Below are 21,170 nucleotides of genomic sequence, written 5' to 3' on the forward strand. Positions count from 1 at the left end.
GTTTGACCGCTTAGGTCTGGGTCTCCACTGGCAAGTTTGGGAGTGGTGATACCCCGCTAACACCTCTCCACTGCAAAGGCTGTGGTGGAGCTGCTTGTCATGAGCATAAACCGGTCAGTGGGGGTGCGAAGACCTCCATCATCCTGTGCGCTCCAACATCAATTAGAGAATCTCGTAATAACCTTGAATTTTACACCAGAAAACCAGTGTTTAATAAGGCAGAAGCAGAGAAATAGGACCACAGCCTTAAGCTGCCTATCTCTGTCCTGCTGCAGCCCCTTTGCCACACTTTGCTAGTGCTACTCTTCGTGTGCAAGGAGTGTGAATCAAAAGCAAACAAAATGTTATTAAGTCTGTCAACTTAATTTTGGGAGACAACGCCTGAATGCTAAGAAACTTTTCATGGCTTGAATCTGTATTTCCTGGAACTCACATACGTGCTCCAGTGTTTTAACTATGTCTTCTAGACACGAAGACATCTCTTCTAAAAGCTTTGTAATGTGAGTGCTCTGTATATTTATAGTGCTTCTGCATTTAACTATCCCTAATTATACTGTTATTCACAAAGGAAATTTTTTGCTAAACCAGAACAGACTGAAAGTGTGTTTAAATGGAGTGCAGTTTGCCCCCCAAACAGAAATATGCTTCCATTATAAAATTCTACACTTAAAAAAGCCCTGGCAGTAGACAAAGGTGGAATTTAAAATCTCTGAAAGAGATCGAAATTTGAAAGAATATTACACACAAGCATAGATAAGTTCAGAGAATTCAAAAGAAGCAAAGCTATAGGGGGTACACACATATTTCTAATTTCATGTTCACCACATTGTGCGTGTACAGCCTACAGAAATGAAAGCTATTCACCTGTAACAGGCTGGCAGAGCAATGCTCTCCATCTCAGACGGAGGTAGCATGCCACAGAATCTCCAGGTCCTTTAGGAAACTTTGGCTGCTTTAAGGCACAGGATATTTCTACTCAGGATTATACAAGGGGCTTTCTGTAGGGTTCAAAATCACACGGAGAGCACGAGAGCAAAAAGCTGCACTGAGCAGTCTCTGCAGAGAGCTATCTGAGCTTACTCTCATCCCTTTCCTCTCCCCTTATCCCTAGTTAAGGCCAGTTGTTAAGTCTGGCCTTAAAATTCAGTCGTTACCTGTGGAGGGCTGGGACTGACCTTGTACAGAGATCAGTAACACAAGGCTGTGAGTACCACATGCTGCGTGAGCAGTCCTACTCTTCTTTTTCGTCCACACAGTACTTTTACAGTCAGTTCACTCATAAGGGTCTCTCTCCTGTTTTGTGGTGTTCCTCTGCCTCCGCCAGCTACGCCCGTGTTTCTCTCTCCTTTGGCATCACCTTAGCGGTACAAACTGTTTTCCCTGGCACTACTGTGTCCTCGTTCAGGTCCCTCTAGCTCTCCTGCAATGAACAAACCTGACTGCTAGCAGGTGACAGCCAGGCAGTGACCTTTAGATGCAATGTGACCCAAGTTGTCTGTACAAAAACCAAACCAGTCACACTCAGACCCACTTCCCAACAAGTCAGGGCTCTAAATTAATCAGAAAGCAGAACGAATCTGACCCAAAGGCTGTGCTGCTCTCACAGACGCGCATTGAGCTCTGCAACACTGCAAGTGGTCGTTCCTTGCCTTGAAATTTCAAGAATGGGGTTTAAACCTTTGATTTATTCTGGTGCAAATCTGCCATAACCCGGCTGAAGCGAGGGGGGAGTCTCTGTTACCCGAGGTACTCGTGGCACGTCTTAGTAGCCCTGATGTAGAAAATCAGCAGTACAACAAAGACACCTCGTGGCTGTCCCGCAAACCGCACGCGAGACAAAGACGACTTACCAGCCAGAAAAGGGATCTGACCCCAGCGCGAGTGACCGTGGCCTGGTAACAATCTTCATGCTTACTGCCTGCCTTCTGCTTGTAAGTGTAGTTAATACTAACCCCTCTTCCAAGTCACCTGGGAGAAACAAACAAACAAAAAGTATAATAATCTCGTAATTATAAAAATTAAATCATATCATTCATAGAAGTTTGATGATGGCTTCCAAATTAAGCATAGAAACTCGAATTATTAAATTACAAAACCACAATAAGTCTAGTAGTAATTTAATTTGACCTGATACATGAAGTGAATGCTACGAAGAATTTATCAAGTCTGGAAGTAAGCTCTCATATTAGAGAGAGTACTCTAAAGTCTTCTAAGAACTTTAATGTCAGAGTAACATGGTAAGTTATCAAAATTTACTTTTAAAATACTTAAAGTTTATTAGAAATCAGCAGATATATAACATGTTTATAGTTTTGTACCCCAGTATATTTTTTAAAACCCTATATAATCCTATACACTATCCCCCAAGCCCTATATTTTTAAAACTATAATATGAAAAGTGAAATGTATTTTTTTAAAATCGATGGGATGATCAAGTCCATAATTACATTCAGATGTAGTTTCATTGCTATTCCTTGCATCAGTTCACACACAGATATGTGTGAGAAAGGCTCTATAGATACAGTAAGCGCATCTATTATAGCGAAGTGGCCATTTTTGTGATTATCTAAACTGTATTCCTGAACAGCAAAACAAAATCTTGCACAGTAAATTTACTTTGACAAATTGATCAACTTTGACCTGAGACATACTGATGTTTTTCTTCCTTCCTCACCTTTACATGAAAATTCATCGTACTATAATCCATGATACTTTCCCAGTTTAGTAAAAATGAAGAGTAATTAATTCCGGTCATGAAGCTCTTGGAAAAAAGACCAACCCGCTATGTAGTAAAGGTGGAGAGATTGGACTCTGTCCTCTGTTTTTCCAGTGCAAATCTGAAGAAGTCATACTGAATTCAGACTTCTTGTCAACTAAATTCTGAGATTTTATTGCTGATTTATATCAGGGTGAGTGAAAACAGAACAAGCCAAAGGGATCTCTTTGAGTCCCACAGGATCCAAATATTCTGCATGTGCGTAAATGGTTGCTTCACTGAATTAAATAATTTCATTACATAATTGATATTTCATATTCATTATATATTCACAATCACCGCATTAAAATAAAAGTACAAATGGCCAAATTCTCCCTTCAGTAACACCACTTAAGTCTGCGGAGCAATCCTCAGGAAGACTTCTTTCCCAGAATTTCTCTCATTTTCACAGTTCTTTTGACTCTTATGGTTGATTTAGTGTGGAGAGGCTCGAAACAATTCCAAGTCAAACCACAGAGACTTTGTTTTAAAAAATATCCATTAATTTAGAGAAGTAATAATCATAATAATACATATTTAATACATTAATAACATGATATTCAGTCCTATCACGCACTCCCATGACAACAGCTTTACTATGTACCCTTCATGGATGAAATCAGGACTTCGCTTAAGTAACTTGGAGATCTACCGCTGGTACAGACAAGCCAAGATTTCACAATGTGCTCCAGTACATCCCTCTACAAGCATCTTTGGAACTTTTTTTGTTTTATGAAGAAGATTATTTGCAAAGAAGATGAAATACTGAATTCCCTTAGGATCAGATTTGTAAACATACGTAGGTATTGCTCTGTTAGCCCTGCGAGGCCTAAATATCTTACTAGTTTTAATCCTACTGGAAATCAACTGTCACATTCCCCATACGAACAGGTGATTCACCAATGACAAGCAGAGGAATATGCCATCAGTGGTTCACAAAATCCCTGTTGCATCTGTTAACTCCAATCTAACTTGTTGATTTCTCTGGATAAGGAGAAAGCTTTTAACCCTGCTCCAGTTGTGATAACATGAAAACGGTACTGACCTCATATTAGGGAGCACGTGCCCCAGAATGTGACCTGAAAGAACCCGTAAGAAAATAACGTATTATCTTATTATCACTCTCATCTACAAGCAGCTGATGGATGGAGTGACAGCCTACTGCTTTGTGCCATTAAAGGATAAAAAGGCCAACGCTCTTAAAACACGGGTGTTTCCATTTGAGTCCAAATTATATTTTTTTAATCCTCTCTTTTTGGTAGAATTTGCCTTCTATTGAAATATAATTTATAACTATAATATTTAAAACTGAACAAAATGAAGCCTGGAAGATCTTAATATTCAGAAAGGTAAACGAATAGGGAGACCTTATTTGTTTAGGCTTTGGGGAGACCTTATTGCAGCCTGTCAGTACTTCAAGGGGGCTTATAAAAAAGATGGCGGCAAACTTTTTAGCAGGGCCTGTTGCGACAGGACAAGGGGGAATGGCTTTAAGCTAAAGGGGGGTAGATTTAGACTAGATATAAGGAAGAAATTTTTTACGCTGAGGGTGGTGAAACCCTGGCACAGGTTGCCCAGAGAGGTGGTGGATGCCCCATCCCTGGAAACATTCCAGGTCAGGTTGGACGGGGCTCTGAGCAACCTGATCTAGTTGAAGATGTCCTTGCCCACGGCAGGGGGGTTGGACTAGATGACCTTTAGAGATCCCTTCCAACCCAATCTACTCTACTCTATGACAAATGTGATGTTCTGTTTTAAGCAGGGGACTGTAGTGGAGACTCCAGTGGTAAAGCGAAGTTGTTTTGCACGTTAAGCAGGGCTTCAGACTCCTTTTATACGTTAAACAGTGCGTGCCTTTGTACATTAAGCAGCGCATTACCAGCTCTCTAGTAGAATGGGAAAATTTAAGCAAATCCATTTGTTACTGTTTGAAATAAAATGAGGTCAAAGTGTATCTTTTAAAAGCTTTGCCTTCCCGTGTGGGTTTGTTTCTCTTCCTGATCATAACGAAGGGAAAATACACATGCTTTAAACTTTCAAGGGACATACATGTTATACATAGACTGCACTTGAATAAAGTAGTTGGCAGTAAGTTTAAGTTACTAATAAAAATCATACATAAGTGTTACGATTAACTAGGTCACACACAAACCTAGGACAAAAATTCAGTTAACTCCAAAGGGTAACTGTCTTAATATGCATCCACCAACCACTCACCCTGTGGCCTCCACTGCTGATTTTCAGGCAACAATTCCATGGGTTGTAGTGGCTCACTAGCACAAAACTGGTAAATGAATGTTAGCTGGTCTCAGAGATGTCATAGCTGCATGGTAGCTTGAATATCAATGGAGCAAAGGTCAGTGGGCTGACTTTGGGCACCGAAAGAGCGTTGTTAAGACCTGAAGGAACCTTAAAACTTTAAAACTTTTTGAACTCAGGAGACTAGGATTTTCCTCCCTACATGGATACATAGTCAAAGTTGAATTTACATTCCCATACAAACTAACTCTTTGACTACAGATTTAAGGAAGAGATGCATGGGTTCATAGCTTTGCACTTTTCTGATGATGCAAAGCAACTATAAACTTAGTTTAAATGATTACTGTAGTCTTCCTGCTTTGATGTATCAGTGACTCTTCCCTGAAGTTCAAAAAATAAGTACTGATTAAAGACAGATCCTGTAAACATAAATACTGAAAAGTATCACGTAACAGCATTCTTGTTTCATTTTTACTTTAGGGTTGTGTGCAGAATTTCTCATTATTAAAAAAATCCAATTCAAATAGAAGTTAATAACTAAATATCAGTAACTTAGCTGTAAAATGCTACAAAGATCTTCTAAGTTCAGAAATTTAGGGAAGATAATACTTCAAAGAAATCTAACCACAGTAAGGTAAGAATTATGCTATTAAAACACCTAAATAGCTTTAACTCTGCCTGAAGTGATGCCATGAGGGGAAAGGTTAAAAGAAGGCCTGATTTGTCCTAAAACGTTACTTCATCTAATCTGGGATGACGTGACTAGTGTTGCTTAATCAGAGGCAAAAATTATTTTTACTCTCTGGGTCCTTTGCTGTGTTCTTCTAATTTTAGTCTGTTGGACTTCATAAAAAGTAAGATTAAATTGGAACCACCCAGACACTGTGCATGGTTTTGTAACGTTACAACAAGCTGAGAGAAATGGGAAAAGATCAAAGAACGCGTGTGGCATGTGAGGAAACGCAAACATAGCTACTGACAGAGGATGCTTGCTACGGCATCTCTTCTACATTATTTAAAAATACACGGTCTCCATTTGTTTTTTTTTTTTAATGTGTGAGGATCAATCTATAACATGGGGAAAAGGTCATACGTGTTGCTTTGAGCCGGAAAAAACCACTTTTTAAATAAAGAGAAGTGCCTGTAAAAGGATCTTGGGCGGTATGCAGTTAAGGTAGAATCCAATCCTGTGAAGAGGCCAGCTTAGATCGAGGCCACGGAGAAGTTAGTCCTGTATAAATCAGTCATGCTGAGTAACGTCAGTTCCTCTGACCACTGCTTTCTCATCTGTAACAGCTGAGTCAGCATGGGACTATCATCTGGTTTAAATAAGGTTTACTTAAAGTGCTTCCTCTCTAGAGGTTTGGTGATACTAGTCACCAAAAATATATGTTCCTTTGGAAACTACTCCTGTCACCTCTGTGCATATCTAAATACCGATTGAAGATGGTTGTGGAGAAACATCTTTGGGAACAAGTCCCTAATTAGCTCTCTCTTTTTCATTGGCAAATATGGCCTACAGCTTTTAAAAATATTTTTCTGGCAAGGAAAAAATGGAGCTTATACCATGGTGTATAGGTATAATAATATATGAAATATACCTAAGGAAAATGCTTGTTTGGGGCTAATCTTATGCAAAAAGCAACTATGCATACTGATTCCACAAAGAATCACCTCACTGACTTACATAACTGATTTTGAGGAAATCTCTTTAGGTAATAGATATTAGTAATCAAGATGGAAATATAAAAATCCTAGTGCCAGACCTGTTTGTTCACTTCCTTGTTGTGGAGAAACGTTTGATACAATAAGAAATGTTGGTGTAACATTCAGTCACACACTGGCTTGTTCCAGCTGCTGGCAGTCAGTAAGAGCAAGATACTGCTGTTTGTATCACAATTATTAGATATCTTTAACCACAGTAACAGTTTTACCCTTGCATTTCTGCTTCCATACTTAATATTTTTAATTACTAAACACAACTAGACTTCATGCAACAGAAAACAAACAAACAAATAAACCAGAAAGTCTTGAGTTAGTAATAGAACAGGATTAAGCATGGGTTTGGGAGATACCAGCTTATTTCTGTTAAACAGCTGGCTCCATTTTATAGTATAGTCATTGTTCTAATTGCAAAAATTTAAATTGTTGTCTAGATGTTTTCTTAGATGCATTGCAAGTTTTATCAGCAGAAAGAGAGTAAACACATTTTTGGTGGATCTGGAAACTGAGGTAAAGAAAATACGGCAGCATTTTGAGAAAGAAAAGTAATGTCTGAAGAAAAGTGCTTTGGCTGCAACCCGCCCCTAAAAAAGGAAAGCAGCAGCAGCAGTGTTTAGGGCTGGTAAGAGCCTCGCCTGCCTGCATTTTCTGTGCTGCCCTGATGCAGTTGGCTGGTTCGAGAAGTAGCACTGTGATGCACCAAATGGTTTAGAGGATTAGTTGCCGCTCCTTTGGCTTGCCTAAGAGCTCTTTCTGCATGGATGCTTCAAAGATTGTTTGTAGTAATTCCTGGGGTCTTAGGCTTACCTGTAACACAAAATGCACATGGGTATTCTCCCTGCACAGCCTCACCCCAGCTGCCAGTCATCAAGTACTGCACTCATTCTTCTCTTCTTCTTCTTAATTTTCCTCACCAGAACAATGTTACATTACTTCCTTTCAGTTCCTAGCATAGCTAAAACTTTAATTTACAGACTGAAATTGGTTAATAAATTAAAAAGAAACACAACCCAAAGCTTTTGAAAGCACTGAAAGGCTAATTCTTCTATCAATGATACAGACTGAATCTGAAGATCCATGCTAGGGTGAAGAACTGACAAAGATATGTATTCCTCCAGAAAACATATGTGTTTCCCAGCTCTGGGAAGGTTGTGAGAAACTTGCAGACTTGCAAGATACCCAGGAAAGATAAAAATGTCCTTGTTAAAAATGCTTTATATGGCCATATAATATGTAGCATGAGGGCATATATCTATGTTAAGTGTTCAGGAATACGTAATCCTGTTTGTTTATGCTTACTTTCATTTGACTTATTCAGTAGAGGCTCTTCAAGTTCATGACCAAATATAAGATCAGAGCCAAATAAATGGTTAATGTTTTCGCTCAGATTCCCATTTGTTATTCTGAGAGGATTATGTCTTGTAAAGTTTGCTGGCAATGCAGGAAATCCAGAGTCCTCTGGAAAGTCTGCAACTGGAAAACGCTTCCCAAGAAAAGGAAAAACAAAAATAAAAATTACATATCTTGGTCTTTATGATAGAAATGTCTTTTTGGCTTTGCAGTAATATAAACAGTAATGATCAACTTCTTGTGAGCAAAGAACTGCAGGATCAGTTCTTCAAGTTACTGTTGTTAGCTTAGATTTGAATATAGCACTTTCTAGATAAGCTGTCAAACATAGAAGCTATGCAAATTTTGTGCATTAAAAAGCACCAGTAGCTACAAAACTCAAATGCTTGAAACAAAACTGTAACTACTTCAAGAACAAAGCTACTATAATGCGCTGAAGCTGTTTTTACTGAGAAAGATGGAAAACAATACATTTTCAAATGTAAACCCATTACAGGGAATGGCTGGCACGGGTCTGATAAAAATTCAGCTTTGGAAGGATCTTTATAATATTTTTAAATACTTAGTAGTTCATAAGTCTCACTTTGTGACCACCACGTCTTGTAGCAACTGATTTAAGGCTGTGTGCCAGTCTGTGCTGATTTGTTAATTTTGTGAAAACTGGGTACGGTACAATGATAACAGTGATTGTGTCCTGTAAATGATCTAATTCAGCAGTGACAACGTTAAAAGAGATTTAATCAGTAGACTGAAAAAAGAAAATATTATTATGTACAGTGTTCTGGTGTCAACCTACTAAATAAAGTGCTAGCCTACTTTCTGCTGGGAAAATCTCTTTTGAAGCTTAAGATCAAAAGCACTTTTTAAGCTTAAACACCACCATACGGTTTCAATTCTTGCTTTCTAACAAGCACTTTAAAAAGCACAACTAAAATGCAACTGACAAACTTGAAAAATCTTTTGTGTTGTTCCACTTGAATGATCTAATGAGAAAATGGCTCAGTTCTGTTGTAGGTAATGAGGTATAACATCTTCACTGAACCTGAATATAAAACAGAGATTTCTCTAAAGATACAGACTTAACATGCTTCTATTGCTTTACTCATTCTGCCATGTTTTTATTTAAGTGATGTCCAATGAATAACAGCACAGGTCAGTTTTGAAATAAAACATTTACACATGAAATTACTCAATCCAAAAGTGCTTTAAACTCTGTATACAAGCATTGTGGCTTCAAGTGGGAAAATGTGGTTCACTAATTTACTAAGGTCCCGAGTCTGCAAAGAGAGATATTAATGTAGCCAGACAGGGATCTGTGATAACTCGTTTTTGACAGATGAAGTTCTGAGACAGAACCCAAGTGTACGTGGATTTTAACCTATCTGGTTTCGGCAGTGACCTACTATCAATGTGAAGACTGAGATTTGGCAAAACAGTGAAGATACCACTAATATCAGTATCAAATAATAGCATTTATTCTGGTAATACCTAGAAGCTAATATCCTGCTAAAGGGCTTTATTTATATAATAAAATATTAATGCCAAGAAATTTATATAAGAATACAATATGGACATAACTCGTAGGTGTGGGAAGCATGAGATAACAGCAAAGTCGTTAGATTCAGTGCAGCAAGTAGTATTTGCAGCTCAGCAAGAGTTTAGATGTGGTTGGGCATGGTGACCACATCATGGCAGTAAAAAATTTAAGGAGACAATTGGAGTACAAAAACCCTGTGGTGCAGGTGTCTACTGGTAGTGCTTCTTATCTATAAAGCAAAGAGGTTGAGGAAAAGCTGGACAGGTTGATGAGGATGGGAGAATAAAACCAATCGTACTGATGCTTCTCATCATCCTTAGTACTTATGTTTTAGATGTGTAAAAGAACTGTTTCTGTGCTCCATCAATATGAAACTGAGATATGAAGAGAGAACTGGCTTGCACAACACAAAGTAGGAACAGACTCTAGATCTCCTCATTACGCTATTGATCCTTCTGGGGAAATCGATGGTTAAAACACATACTGCAGTCTTTTGAGCTGGAAGGAAAGAATTCTGTTCATCAAACAAATCTCCAGAGAAGTTTCATGCTGTGATACAGAAAACACAGGTCTGCTGTGGGACAACAAACTCTTTCAGTGAGTGGGGTCTTAGTGATAAACAGAACCACAAAGACAATGAACCTTCTGTTCGTAGGAGACACGTGCTGGGCTAGCCTCCTCTCTGACTCCTTGCTGTTGTTATTGTTATTCTTGTATTTAGGATACCTAACAGTGAATCCTACTAAAAATCTCTGTTCCAGTGAATTTGTACTGTAAAGTGAGACGAGGCACACCCAATGAATGCAGACAGACTGACAGATGGGTGAGCACAAGCAAATAATGAGCACAAGAAAATTGGTCAGTGTGACAGACAATGGTCACAGCAGATGCCCAACTGTTGTGAAGCTTTTTTTTGGTTTCATAGTCACTGAGAATTTCAGGGCAAGGTCTGGAGGAAAACAACAAGGTAGCTTGTCCAGGGAGCCCCTTCTCAACCAAAGGAGTAGCAAAGGTAGAAATATGGCAGTTAAAAAGGGGTGTTGATGCCCAGTAACAGTGGTCAGCTCATGGTATGCAATTGCATCTCAAGGCATTAGGAGATGACCTCAGTCTCAACAAGAAGCATGGGGATAGACAAGACTGAACCACAGTGATGGAGACAAGTACTTTGATGAGGAGGGACAGTGAGAGTTAACACAAAGCAACAGGTTTATGGGCAAAGCAATACATGAAGAATATTATCTGTGTTAAAGTATTACCAGTGGATACAGATGGGACAAGATAGTATCTTTCAAGACAAGACAATATGATATTGCATTATCAAATTATAGCTGAAAATAATTATGAAAGTAACTATCAGCAAGAAGAGAAATTGGAATCAGGTGTGTCAAGAATCCCATTTACTGAGAAAAGATGGACAGAGAAGTTACAATGGTGAATATTGCACTTTGAAATTACAGTTTAAACATTCATGTGGCATTGCTGTGATACTACATTATGTAGTAACATTATGAGGTAAGAGAATTAGGTTGCTCTGAAACTTTCATAAAAAATTATCAGACACAGATACCCTGTGAAAGTAGGGTGCTTTTGAATATGCATGTTCTTGTTCCACATGGACATACGCGCATGACACTGGTAGTGCATCTGCTTAAGGTACGTATGAGGATTTGGTTCATCAAATGTGCACCTGCAAATTTAATTTCTCCCCATGACCTCATTCTACCTGTAGTCTAGACCATCCAAAAGCTGTGTAACTGCACAGGAGTATAAACTGAGGGTGAACCCTGCTGGAAAAAATGAGTGGATTTGCTGCAGCATGGAACTTCAGGGTAAGTATAAGTTACTACTGGGGGTAAATTTCACATTTCTGAACAATAAAATCTATGGTGTCATCTGTATCTATAGATAGATGAGCCTGAGACTTTAGTGGGTCTTTTATAGTTTTTAAATGTCTGGTTTGTATTGCAATTGCCTATCACAGGCAACTCAATGAAGGTATCGCAACACCCAAATAGTAAGCATCTTCCTGGCAGGATGATAGAAAGAACCTGTTATAGGTTCTCACACTCATTAAATTCTGTGGTGAGGAAAGGGAGCAGATAGTATGTCTTTTAATTTTCCTGACTTTACAAAACCTGAGATTGCTTCAGAGAGTCTATCTAGAAGGAAAAAATTATATTAAATTACATTAAAATCTATTTTAATGCTATGATAACTACATTAGGGACCCATTATAGATGACGTGAATATTGTCCTTGGAATTTGAATATTTGCTTTACTTGTTCCAGGGGCTGGTAGTCAGCTCTCATCCTCTCTTCTGCATTTACTGGCAATCAAAACACAAGCAATGAACAGTAGTTCTTCTTGAGAGAACCCTGTGCAAAGAAAATACAAAATAACTCAAAAATGGGGTCCTTGTCCAAGAAGTCAATCTGATAGTATCTCAGCTACACCAGTAAATGTCTGAACCAAACCTTGCACCAATGCTTCTCTCCTAGAAACAGAATCCAAACTGTGCATAAATGACTATATACCTTTGAGCAACGTTTTTCAACTTCAAGTGCCCATGAATAACTGACACTTTGTACTGACAAAGTGGCATGCTGTGGGCAAATTTATACCTTCCTCATCAAGTTAGCCCGGACCACAGCAGCTTCTCATGGCCCTCAGCTCATATGAGGATTCAAGTGCACTGTGCGCCCTGCAGAGACGTGACTAGGAAACAGCCTTACAGAAGGCCAAGTGTTGAGATGCAGGCTCTGCTGCAGACAGAAAGGCTAGCAATATTTTTTCTATTTTAATATACAACGTTATTGAAAATGACGGGTGATAAGTTATCATCTGAAGTGTGGACCATAGTGGTGGGTACTAACTGATGCTTACTAATACACTGCGAGATGTACTTCTTAATGCCACATTGTATAGGAGACAGCTGAGCCCACCACCTTGATCCCCTTCAGGAGAAAGCGTAGGCCTGTAATTCTAAAGAAGGAAACCCTAGAACAGCAATTTCCCAAGAGGAATCTGGCTTTTTTCCTTGTGAAGAGCGTGACTGTTCTTGCCATTACTAACATTCAGTTTGCTTGACATTCTCCTGCCATTTCATCATCCATTTCAGAAGCCAGTTCATTTCTGAATCTGTATAACCATTTGCAAGTTGGTTTAAAAAATGTCATTAAGAGCAAAAATATTCTTTTGAGTCAACCACTGAAAACAGAATGCATGACTGCACCATATGTATTACTGCTCCAACATGCCCCTGACTTGTCTCTTCCCTGTATTTCTAGCTGTTGCTTTAGACCAGACACTGCAGGTTTATAGTAAAAAGAAGTTAAGGGGCATTTAGATCTTGGGCTTTCCACCTAATCTTCAAGGGCCTATTTATAAAAACATTCTGTATGAACTATATTTTCAACTGAAATTTAGAAAGCCACATTTTTTCTCAAAACTAACAATGAAAAAGACATTTTTGTTTCCATTTATGTTTGATGGTACTTTAAAGCTCAGCACTGCTAAGATACTTAAATACATGAAACAGATCCTACAAACTTTATTCAAACACTTGGCCCCATTGAGTTCCACTTGTCCTTTTATGCTTACCAGGAAAGCCTCTTCTACTGTGTGAAAGTGTTAGCTGTCTTCTGTCCCATAGCTATGTAGTCATAAAGTCAGAAAGGCTAGAGTCTTCTTTACTGTGTTCTAATAGTTTATTCCCAGGGATAAAAAAGGCAAACCAACAGTACTACATTGAAAAACAGAAGCATGTCTGGAAAAAAAGAAACCTGAAATTTCCCTTCGGGACTTTTTCAAGGAGTGATGCGCAAAACAACAACAAAGATTGCTATTGAGCCATTTTAAAAATGAAATCAAGTATTTCAGAAATCCTTTAACATTCTTTGACATTTCTTCACAGATCTGACCTGCTTTGGAATATTGAAAGGACAGCCCATCGCTGCAACACACTCGTGCAAACACATACGTTTTAAATTTATCTTGCAGCACTATGAAGAACAGTATGCTGAAGAATGAGTGGCTTCTGATCACAGTATGGCACTGAGACAGGCACAGTGAAGCGATGTGATCATCACGCATACTAGGAAGCTTTCAACCTTAAAACAATAATAGCAGATACTGAAGAATGACCTGGCTATGGAGAAATTCTTAATAGTTTTAATGATTATGAAGAGTAAATATTCAATGTATAAAGTAAAATACACATCTGGTTTATTTAACAGAGCAAATGAGTATACTCACTGGATTTCTGTGTTTTGAGGGCACCTTAAGACTGGGAATAACTTGAAGTTTTTCTAGTTCAGATGACTCCTGTCCAAAAGTTAAAAAACACACCGTATGTCAGGAGTTCTCAAAAATCTTGCAACTGGTATATATATTTTGGGGAAAATACTGGTAATTTTACTCAGGCTTATCCATAGAAGAAAATGGGAATATTGTCTGAAAACAGTCCACCACATTTAGTCCACCGAATCTACAGCATTAACAAAGACATACTGTACTTGAATTCTGTTGAAGTCCAGAAGGAGTTTCTGTGATTTTACCACAGGTTGTAAACTGTTCAGTTCTTGTATTTGGTTTTGCTCCAGATGAAGAGTCGAAAGACCATTCTGACTAGCAAGGAAACCTTGTGAAATCATTTTAATGTGGTTATGGTCCAATAGCAACTTCTGCAGAAATTTGAGACCTTCAAGTCCTTCAATTTGGCTGATTTGGTTTCTTAATATAGCAAGAGTAGATGCATGGAATCATCTTTAATGGATTTTAATTCCTTTCCAGCAAAAAATTGTGTTAAGCAAAAGCAGCTCATGAACTTTCTGAATTACTTGTATGTTGTTTTGGATCACTTCTGTGACACTGGATAACTGTGTTTGATTTCATCTACCTATCTGCCATCTCTATTTAAAGCAAAATATCTTCCTAAATAAAATCTGGGCATCTTGAGGAACAAGACTTAGGTCAGTCATTATCGTTGGTATTACTTATAGTGTGGAACTTGCTGCTGGCCATGAGCTGACAAATATATCTTCCGCATGCTGGTTACCCTGCTCTGCCTTTGTCTTGTAAAAGACAAGTGAGGCACAGTGGTATAGAATTTCACTGTTCAATATCTGAAGGATCTTGGAGCCAGGGCAAGGATTAAAGCTAGGACATCATTCTTATTGGGGTCAATAAGCACTGTAAAATGCTTGAAGGAATGTACAGAAAAGCTGCTACCACCTACTCTGCAAAAAGAGAAGTTTCAAGTTTTTTAGCCTGCTAAGCCGTAGCTGGGCCATGTTAGTAATTCCATTACAGCCCAGATGAAAATCTTCCAAACTCTGCATTATCAGGGGCAGGTTTTCTCCAAATTCTGCATTCCTAAACCAATAAAGTAAACAAGAGTATGATGCCATAATTTTCTTTGGACAAAAGAACTTCAGCGTTTCCCACCCCCCAAAAAAATTTATGAAGGGTATATATGGATGACTGCAATTTCACTTATCACTGGAACAGGTTTCATAGGAATTATATGTATACATTAAAAAAATCTGATGAAAAATTAAACAAATCCACTACTTTGAGATGGAAATACTCCATATATAAACTTCTGTTCTGTGGAAGCTAGGTCAAGTTTTCTGGATCCAGACCATGGAAATCAAACAAATAAAAAAACCCGCTCCTCTGCTCACAGAAGTCTGAGGACATGAAAAGAAAACAGCTGTAAACCGCTGCTAAATTTGCTAAAATACTTATGGCAACTTTTGGGTGTATTCTCACAACAGCTGAATGACAATAGGGCAAAATAAAATAACATGCACTGTTCTACTAATTTGTTTGTAAAAGCTTCATTTCTGTTATGTCTGACCTGTAATTAGGTAGCACTAACTAATAGATTAAGAAAGAGAAGGGAAAAAAGGGTTCTAATTTTAGCTTTGCTTCTTCCTTACGACCCAGCTAATGAAACAATATGCTTAGCAACCTCAACTTCCATAAAAACAGTAAATATTGGTGATTGCTGAGCAGCTAGTGATTTGATTACATTCACACATCACAAACAAAACAATATCCAAACTGTATGTGAATATGTAATATTAATTTGTGATGAGATGTAATATGTATATTTTATGCTTTACACAGGCTTATCTCACAAGGCTACAAAAATTAAGCGCTAATTCAACTTCCAAAGAAAGTGTCAAGAGGATCTGGGGAATGTTTAAGAACATTTTTGTTCCTAGGATATCTCACAATTGAGAAAGAAGGCAACAGTCATTAAAAAAAGAGTATCCACTTAATGGGAAATTAAAAGCAGCCATAATAAATGGAAAAATAAAGAAATTGACAGTAAGAAGTAAAAACGTGCAAAAAATTGATGAAAAGAGCAAATGAACATAAGGGGACATCAATGGCTTGTAGCATTAAGAACAGTAAGAAAGAGTTTGAAAATATATCAATAACAAAAGTAATCCCGACAATGGTATTGGATCATTACTAGCTGAAGATGGTAGAAGTATCAATAAACCTGAAATGAAGCATAGTTGTTCACTAAATACTTTTGTGTTGCGTTTGTGGGGAAAAAAAGGGCAGTGTTATTCATATCACACAGGAATAATGAAATAATTTCCATTCCAGTGTTGACTTAAAGGTTGTTAAGTAGCAGCTACTGAGCTAGAATCTGACATGTTTATATCAGTGACTCTGAGTAAGTCACTTTTGAAAAAGCTGGCTGAGAAACATCATGGAATATTGATGTTGACTTGCACTAAGTTTGGGACTTGCAGGCCAAGTTTCAGTGGCCTGCAAAAAGCGAAAGGGGAGGAAACTAGAAGGCATTAGAGTAAAAAAATCCCTCCCATCAACAAGAGGGACATTCCTACAGTTACTGAAGAATTATTTCAAGTCCTTTTTGAGGCCCCAGTCCGTATAAAGAATGTTCACCTCTCATGAGGAAGCAGATAAGCAAAATGAGCGCAGAAATTTGTCACACTATGATGGAAGCCCAAACAGCCCATATCCGTGTGTGCTTCTGCCAATATCCCTTTTCCCCAGAAAATCTGAAAACAAATTCGTGTTTTTCCCATACTCCAGATGCTGAGCATATGCAAAGAATGAAGAAAAGATGAGCTGGGTGAAGCCTTGAGGAGTATGTGCACAACAACTAGGTTTTGCAGGATTCTCTGATGCTCTGTCACTGTTAATTTTATAAAACTTGACCAATGCATAGAGGGAACTCTGCATGGTGACTTTGCAAGTCTTGTCTGATATGATAGAACCGAATTTGACTATGGATGTTGCCTTATCCACGCAGAAATAAGTAAATGAATCCTGACAGGTCCCGGAAGTTTCAGTCCTGAAAGAATGCACAGATGAGAAATGCAAACTGAAAGGTAATTTGAAAATGCTCTTTAGGACACAGGCTGATCTAATGTTGATGGCAAAAGGAAGAAGAAAGAAGTATGACCACCTCCTTCAGAGGATGATGAAAAGAATATCACTTATGAAATGAGCAAAGGAAAGGAGATTTAATGGCAGGATGAATGACTGCTTAGACTACACACAACATTGCAGAAGAACTTTGGATGAATACACAAAAGCCTTCTTTATGCCCCTAAAAGGTACTGTAGTCTGAACTGGCTGAACTCATTGATTCTAACAAGGGGTTGTGAGTGCCATCAGAATACTATACAGTGTAAGACAGCTGAATTTTCACAGGTCAGGCTCAAGGGACTGAAATACTATCTCAATACATTCCTCACTATCTGAATATATTCCTAAAATTTTGTAGTGTAATGTTGTACAAATGTAAGTAAAGAATGAAAACAGAATATCAATGATCAGTCTGATCAGAGAGACATGTCCACGCTCTCCCAGATCAAACCAGCAGCCAGAGAGAGGTAGGTGGTTCCCTTACTCAAAATGAAATCCTTTGTAGGATTTAACGTATGCCTAACCACCTATGTGATACGATCCAAAGAACAGATGACAGCAGCCTGGTATAGTTAGTTTGATGAAGAAATGGCCTTCAAGTTGTTCACAAAGAACTTAGGAAAGAAAAGCCAACTAGATGAAGCCAAACATATCATATGTGTGCAAAACAAACAAACAAAATGTACTGGGTTTCTTCAAGCTAGGAGGGGAAAAAAAGGGAGATCCAAAGCTACTGACACTGAAGACACCTCCTTCCTCCTCAGCGGAGTAAAGGAGAGATAAAAGTATATTTTAAAAGCCGATGGTACTTGCTTTCTTTGGCAAGTCCTTCCTGTCCACAGCCATGAGAGGCCAGGTTTCCGTACGGCTGCTGCCTATTTGTTGCCTGATTTGGGAGTTTTTGTCCAGGCAGTATTGATTCAATATGACTGTAGTTCAGACACCATACCTGTAAAAAGGAAACATATTTAATCAAACAGAATGTTTCTCTGCTAACACATCAGCAAAACTGCCAATTACATTTTTGTGATTCAGAAATTTGATCTTTAGAAAGATGATCGGTCAGTTTAAAGTGCTTCAAAAAGTTTGGTGAAATTCATTGATTTTTGGATCAGATTACTGCAACAATACTGTAAAATTGAAACAGTGGTTGCTATCAGCTTTGTGCTGATTGATTGCTGTTGTTCCAAAACCCCACGAACAACAGGATATTAAAGGAGATTAAAGACCCTATTTTCAACCAAAGGAAATTAGTTTATCATTAATATTATTACAAAAAATGGAAAAGACCCTGTCATGAACCCACCTTGGCATTAGGAAGGAAGATTAAACCACTGAAAGACACGAGATTATTGTTCTGTAAATTCATGCCACAGGCATTTCTAAACTGGTCTGCTAGCACCAGCTCTACAGCGCTGAATTAGGTAAAAAAGGACAAATATAGGTTTAGAATACAAGTCGCATAGAAAAATAATATAGAAATGAGATATATAGCATGAGCAGATCCATAACATGCTGGCTTTGGGGTAAGAAATGCAACATGCTCCTATGAAAGAAACACCCTAATGAAAATCTCACAACAAATTCACAGTTCTTTTTCCAGTAGTAAACAGTTGATTTGATTCTGACACCAAAGGCAAGGGCTTTCAACAATCTGCTCTGTTTGCTTCTATATCACATTACTGAAATTCCAGTTCTGTACCTCTTAGGCTGTTTTCATTGCTTTCCAGCAGCACTGGAGCTGCAAGTGCTCAGATGGAGTATTCCATTCTCAACTTACTCTGAGGCCTGCCAAAGCAGCACACAGATTGTAATTGTGTACCTCAGCTGTGTCAAAGCCTGCTTGCAAGGTACTTGTTACTTCTTAATGGTAGAAGCAGGATGCTCTTTTGGTCAGAGAGACATTCCTCAAGTAATTTTTAGGAATTCGTAACTGTGCTGCTGACACATCTCTTCAAGAAATTCAAGGCTTGCAATTGTAATACCTTAAAAGACACATAGTCAGTGTTATACTGTTGTTCTACAACCTTTTGCAACAAAGCCTCCAGGGAATGAATGTCCTTGCAGAAAATAATCCCGACAAGAATGTTTAAATACTTGTATCTGTCCTCATGTCTTAAAGCAGTCTCTTGAAACTGAGTCAAACTAAAAGGAGTTACAATTTCTTTATGAGCAACACCTACTCAATTTCACCAGAGTATTGACACTGATATTCCTGTCACGGTGATACTGTTGCTGAAGGCCTTCTAGGCTATTTAAGATCAAAAGATGAAGATCATGGACTGTGCCATGAAAATTGTCTTCATATGTTACATCAGGTAGGGACTTTAACTGACAGATGCAGGATACTGGGAAAGGATAAAATATAAATATGTCTCTAAGAAGACACATACATACATACAACCTGTAGAAATGCTTTCCTAAAGATTAATATCGGGGGTGATGTCTGCAAACAAGTATGACAAGTGCTGTGTAAAATACTTTTGTGGCAGAACAGTGAGTGTCCCACTGGGTGCACATACTAGTGTTCAGTTAAGGATGCACTTAATGCAACCAATCACAGGTCATTCTTGCTCTAAATTCCTGTAGATCTACAGTGGACAAGGCAGCTTTTTCAGAAATCAAAAGATTGCAGAAGCAGCACTGCACACACATACATGTCTGTTCTCACTTTGGCCAAATTTGTTCTGAAAGGAATCAGATCAGATGGGTTTTGATCAAATAAAATCTCTCTTCTAGATATACTTGGTCTGGAGCCAGACATTTTCTGTCAAACTGTGTGCAGGCAGCACCACTCCCTAAATGAAGAATGGAAGCATCTAGAGAAAGAATATTTCTTCAATGAAACTGTGGAAAATAACCCTTTGTGATGAAAAATGAAACTTATTTTATGGATCAGTCAAGGGAATTTGGCTGACAAATGCTAGGGAATTATCAGGCATGTTTGCTAAATACGGATTCTAGCTTTAGATTTTCACGTTCTATCCACAATATTAGATGCTACTTTTAATAGATAATGCAATTCTGAAAATCACTGCACCTGATATTAGAAGCTGTCCAATTTAATTCTTGCATTTCTGTGAAGTCTGAATGTCCCAGTCTATCTGCAATCATGTCAGAGGTGAGTGAGTTTGCCTCCAAACAAATCTTTTGCACTTTCTCCTTCTGTTGGCTCCTGTTAAATGCTTTTGAAGTGATGTCAGCTATATTAATGCAGGTCTAGAACTATCATAGTAATATAGACAGAAAAACATTTTACAATTCAATGAATTAAAAATGTTTAAAATCAAAGTAATTTAAAAAGTGTTATTTTGTCTTTATATGAGCAGACCTGGATGACTGTTTTCTTACGGAACAGATTAATGGAGATAGTCCATGTTCTCTCAGTTTACAATACAGATTTGTAAGTAATGTACACTAATTTCATAGGTGTTAGAAATGATTAAGCTCCAAAATTATAGTTAAAGCCTCGGGAACCCTAGCAATGTGCCAGGACACTATTGTGCTAGGTACTATTACAAAAAAAGGCAATTTCTACCCCAAAATGACTAAAGAGAGACAAGAACAGACAATGGAGTATTATAGAGTATATGAAAAGATTACACACATATTAACAAGTCTGATCAGCTGGGTCTTGATTTTTTAAAGAACTATTTTAAAAAAAGTTATAGTAATAATCTGCATACAGAATAACGTACTACTGCGATGCCGTCTAAGGCTTTGAGAGAAGGAAGATGGAATAATACAAATAGTCGGTAGTGATCTTGTTTCCAGACTATTCAATTTCTACTCATGTCCAAAATTATCAGATTAGTTAAACCCTAAGTAGAAAAAAGCACGGGTTTATTAATATAACTTTAGAACATCCATATATAGGTGCATTCAGACTACTTTGTTCTCAGCTCCTTCTTCAGCCGTCATCTGCATGACTCAAAACTGAGAAACCACTTAACAAAATCCAGATATCTTCATTTAGATTAATAGCACTTTTCAACACTCAAGCCACAAAGAAAGCCCTTAAAGTGAGTGAAAACTATACCGACATTGCCTTAAAAGCCTTTGTGCTCTCACACAGTTTTACAGAGTCTGAACATAAATAAGAATCAGGGCCTCAGTCTCCAATTA

General features: G+C 38.1%; 1 protein-coding gene across 1 annotated transcript in view; it reads right to left on the bottom strand.

Moving 5' to 3' along the window:
* Positions 1 to 11,752: 11,752 nt before the first annotated feature.
* LOC103924268 (leucine-rich repeat-containing protein 9-like) overlaps positions 11,753 to 21,170 on the bottom strand; it is a 37,195-nt gene continuing 27,777 nt past the window's right edge. The window contains 9 exon segments of the mRNA XM_009332759.1: positions 11,753 to 11,785; positions 13,881 to 13,949; positions 14,141 to 14,357; positions 14,859 to 14,999; positions 17,855 to 17,994; positions 18,352 to 18,460; positions 20,086 to 20,171; positions 20,173 to 20,220; positions 20,744 to 20,866. Coding sequence (XP_009331034.1) covers positions 11,753 to 11,785; positions 13,881 to 13,949; positions 14,141 to 14,357; positions 14,859 to 14,999; positions 17,855 to 17,994; positions 18,352 to 18,460; positions 20,086 to 20,171; positions 20,173 to 20,220; positions 20,744 to 20,866 — 966 coding nt within the window.

The sequence above is a fragment of the Pygoscelis adeliae genome, unplaced genomic scaffold (assembly GCF_000699105.1).
Source record: "Pygoscelis adeliae isolate BGI_AS28 unplaced genomic scaffold, ASM69910v1 Scaffold179, whole genome shotgun sequence".
NCBI classification, from domain to species: domain Eukaryota; kingdom Metazoa; phylum Chordata; class Aves; order Sphenisciformes; family Spheniscidae; genus Pygoscelis; species Pygoscelis adeliae.